The sequence below is a fragment of the Zonotrichia albicollis genome, chromosome 7 (genome assembly GCF_047830755.1).
Source record: "Zonotrichia albicollis isolate bZonAlb1 chromosome 7, bZonAlb1.hap1, whole genome shotgun sequence".
Lineage (NCBI taxonomy): Eukaryota > Metazoa > Chordata > Aves > Passeriformes > Passerellidae > Zonotrichia > Zonotrichia albicollis.
In genome coordinates, this window is record NC_133825.1 from 19,861,500 (window position 1) to 19,875,407 (window position 13,908).

Genomic DNA, 13,908 nt, shown 5'->3' on the forward strand with positions numbered 1-13,908 from the left:
ATGAGAAATTAGAACAATGCAAAAGGCTCCCTCATGGAATCACAGAGAATTCAAAGCTAGAAAGAACCTACAAGGATCATCAAGTGAAATTCCAAGCTGGAAATGACCCACAGGGAACATCAAGTGGAATTCCAAGCTGGAAAGGACCCACAGGGAACATCAAGTGGAATTCCAAGCTGGAAAGGACCCACAGGGAACATCAAGCCCAGCTCCAGGCCCTCAGCAGAATCCCGAGCTGGAATCTTCTCCAGCCAGTTCCCAGTGCTCCCTCTCACTGCCAAAGCAGCAGATCCTGTCCTGGAGAAACATCTTAAAGAGAGCAAAATGTGGCTCTGTTTGATAAAACTCAGAGTTCTCATTTCTACATGGAATCCCAGAATCCACTTCAGCAGTAAATGTTTCCATTTCTCCATGGATTCCCAGAATCCACTTCAAAAATCCTCCATCCAAAAAAACTGTCCTAAGAAGGTGCAAGGAAACGGAATTGTTTTAGCTAAGACACTACGTCCATGCTGCTCCACTTCTCCAGGACTCCAGTGTTATCTGAAGTGCAAAACAGGCTAATTATGAACAAATTTAAAAAAACCAAAACAAAACCAGCAAAAACCCAATAAAACCCAAACAAAAACAAACAAAAAACCAAACCAACAAACAACCCCAAACAAAACAAAATACCTAAACAAAGAAACCCCAAACAAATGGAGGGGTTTGTCTCCATGCCAGATCTTTTATTTGAATAAAAAGGGAAGGTCCATCCCTGGAAGCAAAGAAAAACTCAAAACCCCCCCCCAAAAATACAAACCCAAAGCAAATTAATAATAAACCCCAGACAAATGAACAAAAAAATAAAATCCAAAAAAGTTCTCTGTCCCCTCCAGTCCCAACAGGAAGATGAGCAAGTGGAGCTGAGGGGAGAATGGTGCATGGGGACAAATGGGAACTTCACATATCCCCAAAAATTTGGGATATCAGAATTTATTCCCGGTGAGGGGCTATGCACAAATCCATGTGGGACAATAGCAGGAGGAGCTGCAAACTGAACTCCAAGAAGATCTCAGATTTAAGGAAAGCAAAATGAGGTGGCAGAGGCTGGAACCAGATGGGCTTTAACATCCCTTCCAAGCCAAACCATCGTGGGATTCTGTGATCTATTATTGAAATGGATGGGATGAAAATCAGGGGCAGGGAGAGAGGGAAGGAAAGGCAGGGGGACCAAGGGGCTCCTTTGGAAGGGGAGATCACTCAGTAAAACTGAAGAGGGAGGGCAGGGTGAAAAGAAGAACAGCATTTATCCAGATTTAGGCTAAGCTTTAGGATTGGGGAATAATTCCCAAGGTCAGTTTGTACAGCACAAGGAAAGAAACACTGAACTGGATTAAAACTTGGCTTAAGGACAAGGAGCACAGAATGTCTTTAGAACACAGAAGAAAGGAGACTGGTGTCACTGTGGCAGGGAAATTAAATCAGCACAAAGTGTGTCTGGACACTGGGTTTAAAAAAAACCAAAAACAACTAAAAAAAAAAAAAAATCCCAAAACATCCATTTTAGGGCCACGGGTAAAGGGTGACTTCAGTACCAGCAAGACTCACAATGCTGCAGGGCAGTGAACAGTAATTACTGTTAATAATAACTAATTAGATTGTTTTCCAAATATTACAGCTTTCTTCTTCCCTAAAAAAAAAACCCCACCATATATAAAGCCATTAAGGAAATTTTTAATTGCTGAATGTTAAATTTTACACAGAAAGATTTTTTTTTTCTTGCAGAAAGGAAACTTCCGACATTAAAAGCATTACAGGACACCCCAATTATTGACTTAAATAATTTCATTACTCTGAGAGTTCTGACACAAAATTTAGGGTCAACCTTACTGATCTGAAGAAATATTGTAATTATTTAAAGGAAAAGTTTGGGTGCCCTGGACCATTTTTTTCCTTCATCACAAAGACAAACCCTGTCCCTGCACTCAGATTTTTAATTCTACATCAAATCCCAGCACTGTATTAAACACAAGAGAGAAGAAAAAAAAAAAGCTGTCTCAAAGAGAATTAATTGAATTCTGAGTTCACCTAAGGGCTGAACCTTTGAAAAACTAATTTAAAAACTTATTGTCCTTAGCACCTACAGGAGATGCACAGCCAAACGAATGATTTGGAAAATCTCAGCCTTGACAGCAAGACGATGAAGCAACTCTTAATGAAAATGAACTTCTTTCATTCTTTTCCTAATCTGTCACCCTGAGTACAAACCCCAGAATTTAGAGGAGCAAAAAATAAGCACAAATCCTCTGAAATGCAAGAAAATTAAGACATGGGAAGAGGGGAAATTTAGAGCTACCCAAACAAAGGGAGCAAGGGTGAAAGATGATGGAGCCAAGAGATCAGAACAGGCTGGGAAGAGATAAAGGCTGAAATTCTTGCAAAAATCAACCAAACCTTGCAGACACGAAGTTTCTGAAAGAGTAAATAAATAAATAAATAAATAAATTAGATAATTCAGAACTTTTTAAGTCTTAAAACCTATGGAGCATTTCTCTAATCCAAGAACTTCCAGTCCAGTGAGCCTCAACTGATGGATATCTCCTCATTGCCTGCTGGAATTGTGCTGTCTGAAATTCAGAATAAAACAGTCACAGAATCACCAAGGGTAGGAGAGTCCTTCAAGGTCAAGTCCAACTCAGCATCACCCTAAACTGTGTCCCCATGAGCCACATCCTGATGTCTCCTGAACAATTCCAGACAGGGTGACTCCAACACTACCCTGGACAACTTTTTCCAAATCCTGATCACTTTGTCAGGGAAAAAGGAATTTTTTTTGATGCCTAATCTGAACCTCCCATGGTGACCATGATAAGAACAACTCCAAAATCTTGCTTGAAGCTGCAGCCAGACACAGGAGAAGCAATTCAGATCTCCTCGGATTTCTCTTTTTATTTCTAAATTTGTCTTCCATGAGCCAGCCTGGTTTCCCCTGGAGCCCAGGTCAGCATTCAGCCCCACAGCACTGCCTGTCAAATTTGAGCCATAGCAGGAATCACAGTTTGGGTGGGAAGGGACTTGGAAAACCATCCCACTCCACCCCTGCCATGGCAGGGACACCTTCCACTGTTCCTGGTTGCTCCAAGCCCCATCCAGCCTGGCCTTGGGCATGGCCAGGGATCCAGGGAAAGACACAGCCTCTCTGGGAATTCCATCCCACCACTCCCCACCCCACAGGGAATGATTCCATCCCAACATCCCATCTTGATCTCCCCTCTGTCAGTCTGAACCCATTTGCCCTTGTTCTGTGTCTCCAGTTCCTGTTGCAGGGTCCCTCTCCAGCTTCCCTGAGTTCCTGAAAGGTGCTGTGAGGTCTCCACACAACCTTCTTTTCTAGAGAAAACCCATTTTGTGTGTTTGTACCCTGCCAGCTCCTTGTCTCAGTTAAGAACTCCTCACCCTGGCACTGCAGGAGAGGCTGAACTGCTGCTTCCTCCTCACTCCCACCAGCACTGGATTTTTCAAGTGTCTGTCCCAGCTTCTTCCTTCCCCACCTGGAGAAGACTGTCCTGCCCTGTCCTTTTTGGGACACTGTGATCAGGAAACTTGGATCTGTTCAGAGCTGCAGTGCTTTGCTCCCTGTTCTTTTCTCTATTTTCCCTCATGATTTCTAATATTACATTTCATATTCTATTTTTTTTTTTCGGATCACCAAGCCAACCTTCACACTCTGTTCCCACTTCCAACACCAAGATCTCATTCCCAAGTCAGGCCAGAACCCATCATTTTTATATAAAAGTTCAGGGTGATCCTTTCTGACATGCTTCACTTTATTTTTCAGCCATTTAATCACCAACTCAAGTTGGTCTTGCAAAGTCCTCTTCTGGAATTCTGCACTCAATCCCTGGGAGCTCCATCCCAGGAAGTGTTTGGAAGATATGAGGACATGGAGTGGTGGTGGGATTGGCTGGGTTAATGGATGGAATTGATGATTTCAGAGGGTTTTTCCAACCTAAATAATTCTGTGATTATATCTTTGTCTCTACAACCAGAATATTTTACATATATTATATATATATATACACACACTACAATTCTGTAATTCTCAGGATCAGAATTAGCTCTTACTTCAGGAATTCAACCACTGAGATCATTCCCAAGATTCTCCAGCCTAGAGCTCTCCTCCTCAACCTCCCTGTGTTTTAAACCTCAATAGTTTTTGCCCTTTCCAGTGGCTGGCAAACATCCTCTCCCAGCCTCCTTGTATTTCCACTCGGAACAGGAAACAGCCCTGTGCAATCACACCAAAAATGGCACCTGAATATTCCTATTTCCTGCCTCCAAGGCCTGCCCACAGTTGGATCCTGAGGCTGTTTCTGAAGCCATGCCTTTTCCCCTGTAATGCAAGAATTTTTTGACAGCTCTGAGACCAAGAGACAGGAGGGATCAATGAAACTCCCATTGGGATGAGAGAAACCAAACAAATTCCAGAGTGAGGAGCAGGAGAGCATCACTTCCTGTTGTTTCTGCTGAGATCCATATCAGGAGAATCATGGACATTGGGAAGAGTTGAATTGTTGCAGTCAGGTAGAAAAATAAGATAAAGGCCTCATAAAATCAGGCTTGCTCTGTTAGGTGGATGGCTGGCCTGTCATTTCTTCCAAAAAAAGGCACTTTGCAAGTTCCCAAGTGAGAACAATCCTGGTGTGAATAGTTTGTGAAAAACAACCAGCGCCTGTATAAACATTAATGTTAAATTGTTCACATATTTTCTTCACTGATTCTCATGGGATAGATTTAGAGAGATTTGATGGACAAGTAAAAAATTTTTACTAACCAATAGAGTAATTGGCAAGAAAGCTCCTGACCAATTGGAGTCACACCTGAGGTCTGTAAAACTGTATAACAAGGAGTTATGTGAATAAAGAATGGCCTTTTTCCTGCATGAAGAAAATGGAGTTCTGATTTTGAACTACACTGGGACTGCTGGGGGCAACTCCCTGATCCAAAGAACCTCCCTGAGAAAGGAATCCGAGAGCCACAAAATATCCTGAGCTAGAAGGACCCACAAGAATTATAGATCCAACTCCTGGCCCCGCACAGACACCCCAACAATCCCATCCTTGGTATTCCTCGAGAGGTTTCCAAACCCTCCTGGAGCTCTGGCAGCCTCAGGGCTGTGCCCATTCCCTGGGGAGCCTGGGCAGTGCCAGCACCCTCTGGGGGAACAACCTTTCCCTGAAATCCAACCTAAACCTCTCCTGGCACTCAAGCACTGGGCAGCCATTCCCTGGGAGCAGAGACTGGAGCTGCCTGTGCTGCCCAGTTTGGCTGGAAATCCCACTCAGCTCAAAAATTCCAGCCAGGAGAAATTCCATAGTGGATAACTACAGCAGAAATGGTCTCCATCACCTCTTGCACAATGGGATCCCAAACCAATTCCCCTCTAACACCGGAATTGCAAACACACTGCTCCACTCTGACCTTCTAAACACCAGGGAAACACAGCCCCATTGTAGAGCTGTTTCTGAGGAATTGTCTGTCACTGGGTTAGTGACAGCCTTGGCTGAAAGCCCTCCTGGGACCACAGGGATACATCTAAAAGATCCAGAAAATGCCATGCAAGAATATTCTTCAAAATCCTCTGTGTTGCTCTGGCATGGTGTTGAAGCACACTTCTGTCACCATCTCTGTGGGAAAGGCACCAAAACAACCCAAGGGACACAAAGGAATTCTTTTTCACAGAATTCCAGATTGGTTTGGGTTGGAAGGGCCTTAAAGCTCATCCAGTTACACTAGCCCAGGTTATAACACTATTCACTATGAACCATAAAGCTCTTACATTCAAGGAAAAGTCTTTTATTAATAAAAGTCAGGCTGCAAATGTTATTTGAAACTGGGAGTCTTATCTTTCCCCTCTTCTCCCCCCCCCTTTTAATAATTTAATTCACGTTTTTATGGAGATGCCCACGTCACATAAATCCTCCCTAATTTCAAAAATACAATCAAACACAACAGTGGTTTATGAATTGACCAGCCAGGCTGGATGCAAATCCACTCTAGAAGTACCAATTTAGTTAAATTGAGAGATAAATTGATTTAGTTAATTATCTAAACTACTCTAAAGCAATTTAATTCTACCACTACACAGGTGCCCACATGAGATCACCAAAACACTTTTTCCACCTGATGATCTAGAAATCCAAGCATTTTTAGTCACTAATACAATGCCATCAGTAAAGGAAAATCAATTTTTTGCAGGAGAAATAAAATGCCTTTCCCTGATTTTGAATCTGACAAAGATGCATTTCCATTAAAGGGGAGAAAATCTGATGTAGTCCTGAATAACTAACATAGACCAGAGTGGTACAACCAGAAATGGAAAAGGTCTGTGAGGGTGGGGAGGTCCTGGCACAGATTCTCAGAGAATGTGGCTGCCCCTGGATCCCTGGCAGTGCCCAAGGCCAGGCTGGAGCAGCCTGGGACAGTGGGAGGTGTCTCTGCCCTGACAGGGGCAGCACTGGATGAGCTTTAAGGTCCCTTCCAACCTAAACCACTCTGGGATTCTCTGCCCTTCATTAGCATCAAAATATTGCCTTTTTTTTTCTTTGCTGTTGCAAGTCCCACAGGTTTTATAGCAGCTTTGAATAGACAAATGTCATGATTTTTCCTTAATTCCTGGATATCAACCCACTGCAAACACTGAGGAGAAACTCCAGCAAGTTGATCAAAATTGGCTCTTCCCCAGGTGTGGTGAATTCTCCAAAGCACAGGAATTCCATCCATGAACACTTCCCAGCCTGTGCCAGCACACCCAGCCTCCCACAGCCCATCCTCTTTGCAAATGGATCACAATGGAAGTGCCACTTTAGATTCTGGCTGATTGATAAATAACCCCTGCTCAAACAGGAAAGGAGCAAAGTGCATCAATTTGATTAATTCTCCCATTTGCTTCATGCTTTAAAAAAAAAAATAAAATAAAATGTGTCTGTTCTTGTTATCAGTTCTAAAAAGTGCCAATCTCATGACTACAGCGCAGTGGTCATGTCACTAATTTTAATTAAGCTCTTTCAGTTTAAAGGTTTAATCCACATATTGTGGCAGCCTTGCTGTTGCCACATGGAAATCTCAATGGAAACACCCCCAAAAATTCACTTTTTTTTGTAAGGAAGCTGTAATAATGCCCATGGTTGCTTGGTAGGGAATGGAACTGCTAAGAACTTCCGTAGGAGGGCAAAATTGGTTTTCTCCTTGCTTCTCATCTAATATATTCCAGAGGTAAAGAACAGCTGAAACCCAGCATTTCTGATTAGGATGTTTAGGTTTTTTTCACTGTCTCTCTCTTTGAGAATTCAACATTTATCAGCAATGCAGGTGAGTGCCCCCATTTCCTGCCCACCTTCCTTCCTGCATTCAAATATTCCTGTATTGACTTAACCACCTTTTCCATTTTACAGTTTTCCATAATATCTTAACAGAAGAAAAAAAAAAAAAATCAATCTTCTCATATCAGAGGGAATATTTTAAAGACTAAACTGAGCACATGCTGCAAAAATAGCATATTTTCTGTTTGAAGGGAAACATCACACATTGCACCCCTCCAGATAAAACAGAATCAGATCCTACAACTGCAAGAAATGAGAAATGTGCAACACAAGAAGCTGAAGGTTTGATTTGGTACAAGCCTGAGCCATTATTCCAATAGTCCCTGAAGGATACAGCATAAAAACTTTTATTGTTTTTGCAAGTGGCACATAATCATTCTTACAGAGTGATCCTTTTCCTTACTGTTTCCTTATTTCCCCTGACTGCACATTTACCACAGCAACAGGAACCTACTAAACCCTATAAACATGGCCATTAATGATTGGAGTGGCTATTTAGGCACAGAAAATGCCCTCTCCCACCATTAATTGATTTTTTAATTGACATTTTGTGCAGTCAAGGTTTGGGAAGAAAGAGCTACAGGGCTTTAAGCTGTAACTCCTTAAGGATATGGAGAGTCATGGAATGGTTTGGGTTGGAAGGGACCTCAAAGCCCATCCAGTGGCACCCCTGGCATGGGCAGGGACACCAAGCTGTCCCAGGCTGCTCCAAGCCCTGTCCAAACTTGGTTTTGGGCACTTCCAGGGATGGGCTGTGCTTTAGGGCTTTTCCCAGCTTGAGGAGCTGAATGGGCAGCAGGGCAGGGAGGGATGCCGGCCCTGGGGCAGCCCTGGAGGCGCCTCTGCAGTGCTGTGTCCAGCTCTGTGGCCCTCCACAGCAGGGCCAGGAGCTGCTGGAGCTGAGCAAGGGCCTGGAGCATGTGGGTGCCCTTCCAGGCCAGGCTGAGGGAGCTGGGGCTGCTCAGCCTGGAGAGGAGCCCCAGCTGAGAGGGGCCCTCAGGCCTGGCTGGGCCTGGCTGCAGGGAGGGGCAGAGCAGGGCCCAGGCTCTGCTCCGGGGCCCAGCAATGGCATCAGCGCCACGGGCAGGGCCTGAGCCCAGCAATTGCCCTGCACAGGAGGCACAACTTCTGCCCTGGGCAGTGCCCAGCCCTGAGCACATTGCCCACACAGCCTGGGGGCTCTCCTCCCTGGGGCTGGGGCACAGCTGGCTGCACACAATGCTGTGCCCTGGGCTCTGGGATGGCCCTGCTGGAGCAGGGAGGGGACACCGGGTGCCCTCTGAGCTCCTGCAGCCTCACATACCCTGGCATCCTGTGAATATTCACTACTCAGATATGAATTATTCACTGCTACCCCAACCTGATCCATGCTAATGATACCTCAGGTTTAGTTTTTATATTTTTCACATTCTGTGCTGCTTGAGTGTGTGGGTCTGAGCTTCACATAAAGGGATGGTGAGCTCTCTGCACAGAGCAGGGAGACAAAACAATTCCTTCTCTAGCTGGGGACCAAGGACAAATGATCCAGATTTCAGGCCCAAGAGCACAAACAATGTGGACTGAGGAAAGGAAAACAAGAATAGGACTTCATAACCTAAAGCTGGAATTGCACAATAAACTCCAATATGCAAATGGAGCAGAAATTATAAAAGTGACAGACCCCATGACCAGGTGTCCATTTTGTGCCCATTTTGGTTCACCTTGGGTGCAGCCCTGGCTGGGCTCTTGTGCTGCCCAAGGTGGATCCATTGAGGCCTTTTAATAAATCCCTGCTTTATTCTTCAACTCTATCCAGCCTCTTTTGTAGGGCAGCCTTCACAAGACATCACCGGGATTCTTGAAACACTCACACAACGATCTGTATCACTATGTTTCAAAATGGGCTGTGAACTGAACACATCAAACAGAAACCAGCTGCATTCTTAGGACAACAGGGCTCATAAAAAGCAAGGGGACAAGGGATGCTGAGCTTGTTCACACAATGTAAAGTGAAATGTTACAACTCTGCCAGGGTTCATTCTGTTTCCACAAATGCTTCACACCCTTCTTCCCCCCATGGAGCTAAGTGATGCCTGACAGGCTAAGACACACAACAGGATCTAGAGAAGGGAAGATGAAGCTAATATTTTGCAAGGATGTCAGGAAAGAAGCCAGGAAAAAAAAAAACCAGAAAAACACCAACCTGAAAACCCCCACTAACAACCAAACCAACCTCATCAGGTCAGGGAAGAAAAGGCTAAAAAGGAAGAGAAAACCACAGAAGAGACACCAGGCCCACACTACATTTTCTACAGAGCTTTTTGTTTTCCAAAGAATATCAAAACAGTGAAAAAATTCAGCCCAAATTACCTTAATTACCAAGTCAAACTTCTGATGTAAATCCCTATTTATTGGCTTGAGGAGTGTCAGTTCAGCTGTTGTGAGATTCATATGGAAATACTGGGGATAATCCTCAGGAGTACCTGCAAAAAAAGACATGAGGTTTGAACAGCTCTGAAAGGTTTAGTCCAGCAATGTGTTTATTTTACTCATTAATCAAAGGAACAAAGCCTCATTCTGTTATTGGAGGGATAAAATATTTCCTTACGTGTACACAGAGCTTAAGGGTACTATGAAGTTATATGTTTAATATTATTAGTTCCTTACTCTCCAAAACCACAAAGATTCCTCTCAACTGGGACTCCCTAAGTACTTGACAACAGCAGGAATATTATTAACAGCACATAAATAATAGATATAAGTAATAACAACATGGTAACAACAGGTTGTTTTAGAAATCCTTCTGGGAAACGTTTCTCCTCAGTGAGGAAGCATTAAGATGAAATTTCAAATTATTGTTAGCTGTAAGTGGTGTTTTCATGGCTGTGGATTTCCAGGATATTCTCCATTCAGAGCCTGAATGGATTTAGGAGCCCATGGAGATGGAGGAAGGGCTGTGCCCGGCAGCTGCAGCCCAAAAACGCACCTGTGCCTAAAGCCAAAAGTTCCAGCACCACAGCGTGGCACAGGAGGAGGGAAAAATCCCAGCTAAAGCAATTCTGAGCCCTGGGATTCTCAAAGAAATGGTGCAGAAGGGCCTAGAAATCCCAAGTGTCCCATACAGAGTGAACTTCAGCACTCCCAGCTCAGCAACACATCCCAAGGAACCAAAATTCTGATTATAATCATAGAATCTCAAGGGGTTTAGGTCTGGGAGCAGCCCTGACAGCAGCTAAGGGCAGAAGGCACTCCTGGCTCCAGGGATAAGAACCCCCCCAAAAAATCCGAGCCCCTAAAGCTGCCCTGGGAGCAACACAAACCCAACCCTGCATCCAGTCAGGGCTGAGACATAAATTGAACACAAAGGAAGATAATTTTCCTAATAAATGCTGCTGGTTTTTGTTCCCTTTACAAGTGCAATGGTTAGAAAGTACTCTCAGAAAGCCAGGAGATAAATTACTGCAATAATTTAATTTGCAATCCTCCAATGACAACCATCTGCTAGATAAATTATACACATAATGTAATAGATAATATATAAAAAATAATACACAATAAATAACACTACATATAACATATAATCTATAATATATAAGATATAGTATGTATAATTAATATATATAATCTATAATATATAAGATATTATATGTTATCTGTATTATATACTAATATATATCTCCACATATATTTTTTTTTCTGTGATTCTCTTAATCTACACTGATATCTATCATTGACCCAAAAAGCAGCAAAAGAATCACCATGCATTATTTTTTCTCTTATACCACCAGCACAAATGCAGAGCTTCAAGTTCCAGGTCCTGTATCCCCTTGCCCTGCCTTTAAATTTCACATTCTCATTAATTAATTTAATTCTTGAAGAGCTCAAGGCACCCAGCAGGAGCTCCAAAACTTTAGCAGGTAACAGGTTGTTGGTTCTAGAGTCTGCACAACAGCAGGGCTGCTGCTGAAGCTAAAAAAAGTCACAAAATTAGAGAAGAAAATGCAAAAAACTCTAAGACAGGAGGAAAAAAAAGTTCCCAAAGGAGAAGAAATATGTAGGGGAGGAGGGTACAAGTCACAAAGGGGTCTAGAGAAGGGAAAATGAGGTTGATATTGTGTAAGGATGTCAGGAAAGGATCCGGGGGGGAAAAACCAACCCAAAAAACTCTACCAACAACCAAACCAACTTCAGCAGGTAAAGGAGGAAAAGCCAGCAAAGTGGATGATAGAAAAATCTTAAAAAATTAGGGATGACAGGTGGATGCCCAAAATCCTGACTGGGGATTCCTTCTCAGCTCCTGCTCACCTCAGGAAGAAATTCCTGGATTTTTAAACTCTGGGAGCCAGCTTTTCCAGGAACAGGGATATTTGCTTCCGCACACACAAAATCATTTCCATTTTGACAGCACAGAGCAGCCCTCAGTCCATCTCTACCTGTGCTGAAATCCAGGGGTGAGCTCTGAGTCTCCTGGCTCCAGAAATTCCATGGGTTTGGAGAGGCTGAGGGATCAAAACATGGGGGGCCAGCAAGAGGAGAAGGAAAGGACTCCTCAACTTGCTTTTTCCAGAGCCAGAGGAGAGGTTTTGTGGGGCTTGATATGGATACAGGACTGGAGAGGATCCCCCCTTTCCTAAAAGTTACTGGGCATTTTTGGCTCTTTCTTTAAAATATCAACCAAAAGTGCCCAAAGGTGGCAGCAGAAATCACAGAGCCAGTTCCAAAGGCAAAAAAAGGCTGATGATTGAAAGGAAAATTGAGCTTTTCTCAAGGATTGGCCCCAGAGAAAATAAAGGCTTCAAGTTACTTCTAAAAAGATTTTACTAGTAATTTACTATTAAACATAATGCATTTTACTATTAAAAATAATAAAATTTGAGTCAAAATAAAAGCATTTACTTGTAGAATCAATAGCATGCTAATAAACAGAAAATGGAAATAAAGGGAAGGGCCTTGCCTCATATCTGGATAAATCCAGGGAATGTGGGTGTATTGCAAAGACCCAAAGAAATTAATGTTTCCAAAGGCTAAGGATTGGAAAAATTAATGTATTACAAAAAAAACTCCAAAACCCCAAAAAAACAAATATCCCATTCCCAAATCTTTAATATATCAAATATCCACAGTGCCCAGATCATGTGGCTTGCACAGGTGAGCAAAAAAAAAAAAAACCAAATAAAACTGAGTAAAATTAAAGAACATTTAAATAATTCTAATAAGTAACTTATTCCCTCATTCCACAGGTTCAAACCTCCCTGTGTTTAAAAAAGGACATTCCCAAAGATATAAAGGAGAAGGAGGTTTAGATCTAAAGAAAAGGGAGGGAGAAAATCCACATAATGAGAAATATCTGTAAGGGCCACTTTCTGTGCAACTGCTTAATATTTTCTGAGGCTAAAACAGAAATAGCAAATCCTGGAAGAGATGAAGGCAGATTTAAAATCCAAAAAGAAATCCTTAGGAAGAGTACGGGGGAGGGAAAATAAAGAAAACACAAAGAGAAAACCAGACATGAAAGGGAAAAAAAAAGAGCAAAGGGAGGGGAAAAAGGAGGAAAAAAACAAAGTACAAAGAAGCAAACAGGGAAAAAAAGGAAAAAAATTAATGTAAAAATAAAGATGGTAGAAAAATAAGCAAGGAAAAAGAAGTAAGGAAAAAAGATGGAAAAATTAAGAAAGAAAGGAGGAAGAAAAGAAAAAAGATGAAAAAAGGAAAACATAGGAGATAGAAACAAACAGATGAAGAAAAAAAAAGAGGAAGAAACAAAAAAAACAAACAGAGGAAGGAAGAAAAAAACATCAGAGGAAGGAAAAAAAAAAAACAAAACCAGGAAAATATAAGGGGAAAAGAAGGAATAAAAGAAAAGGAAAATAGCAAGGAGAAAAATAAGGGAAAAAGAAGGCAAAAAAAGAAAGGAAAGGAAAAAGAAAAATAAGTAGAAAGGAAAATATTAAAGGGCAAATGAAGTTAAAAAGAAGGAAAATAGAAAACTAGGAAAAAAATTAAGAAAAAAAACAGGAAACAAGGAGGAAAAGAAGAAAAGATGTGTGAAGAACAAAAAAAGAAGAAAAAATATCAACAGGTAAGGGAAGAATGGGAAAAGAGGAAAAAAAGAAAAAAGAGAGCGAGAGAAAAAGAAGGGGAACATAAGGGGGGAAGAAGAAAAAGAAAAGTAAGAGAAAATAGAAGAAAAAATAAAGGAAAAAACCAAAGGAAGAATGAAGGATGAGATGGAAAAACAAAAGCAAAAAAGCAAAAATAAGAGATAGAGGAGGAAAGGAAAACAAAGTAAAGCAAAAAGGACAAAAAAAAAAAAGGAAAGACGGAAAAAGAACGGAAAGGGGGGAAAAAAGCAAGAAAATGAAGTCCCCAAACCAACCCAAATTGCTGCACCACACCTTTCTGAATTGTTTCTTGGAGGTCAGAACAGCCACTCCAATATTCCCAACATCCCAAGTTAGTGACACGCAATCTTTTATAATTTCACTCCTGAAGAACACTGTAAATTATGCAAAAAACCTTAAGAAGTTGGCCTAAAAGTGGCTCTAGGGGTGGAGCTGTTCCTCCA

The 13,908-nt window shown here is 42.1% G+C and overlaps 1 protein-coding gene and 1 long non-coding RNA gene across 13 annotated transcripts in view; one reads left to right on the plus strand and one right to left on the minus strand.

Moving 5' to 3' along the window:
* PCDH15 (protocadherin related 15) overlaps positions 1–13,908 on the minus strand; it is a 630,962-nt gene that overhangs the window by 153,227 nt on the left and 463,827 nt on the right. For all 12 annotated transcript variants that reach the window (XM_074544551.1, XM_074544552.1, XM_074544553.1 and 9 more), the window contains one exon: positions 9,714–9,826. In XM_074544551.1, coding sequence (XP_074400652.1) covers positions 9,714–9,826 — 113 coding nt within the window. The remainder of the gene's footprint in view (positions 1–9,713; positions 9,827–13,908) is intronic.
* The window catches only part of LOC141729673 (uncharacterized), a 112,208-nt gene that overhangs the window by 91,386 nt on the left and 6,914 nt on the right, over positions 1–13,908 (plus strand). The window lies entirely within an intron of this gene.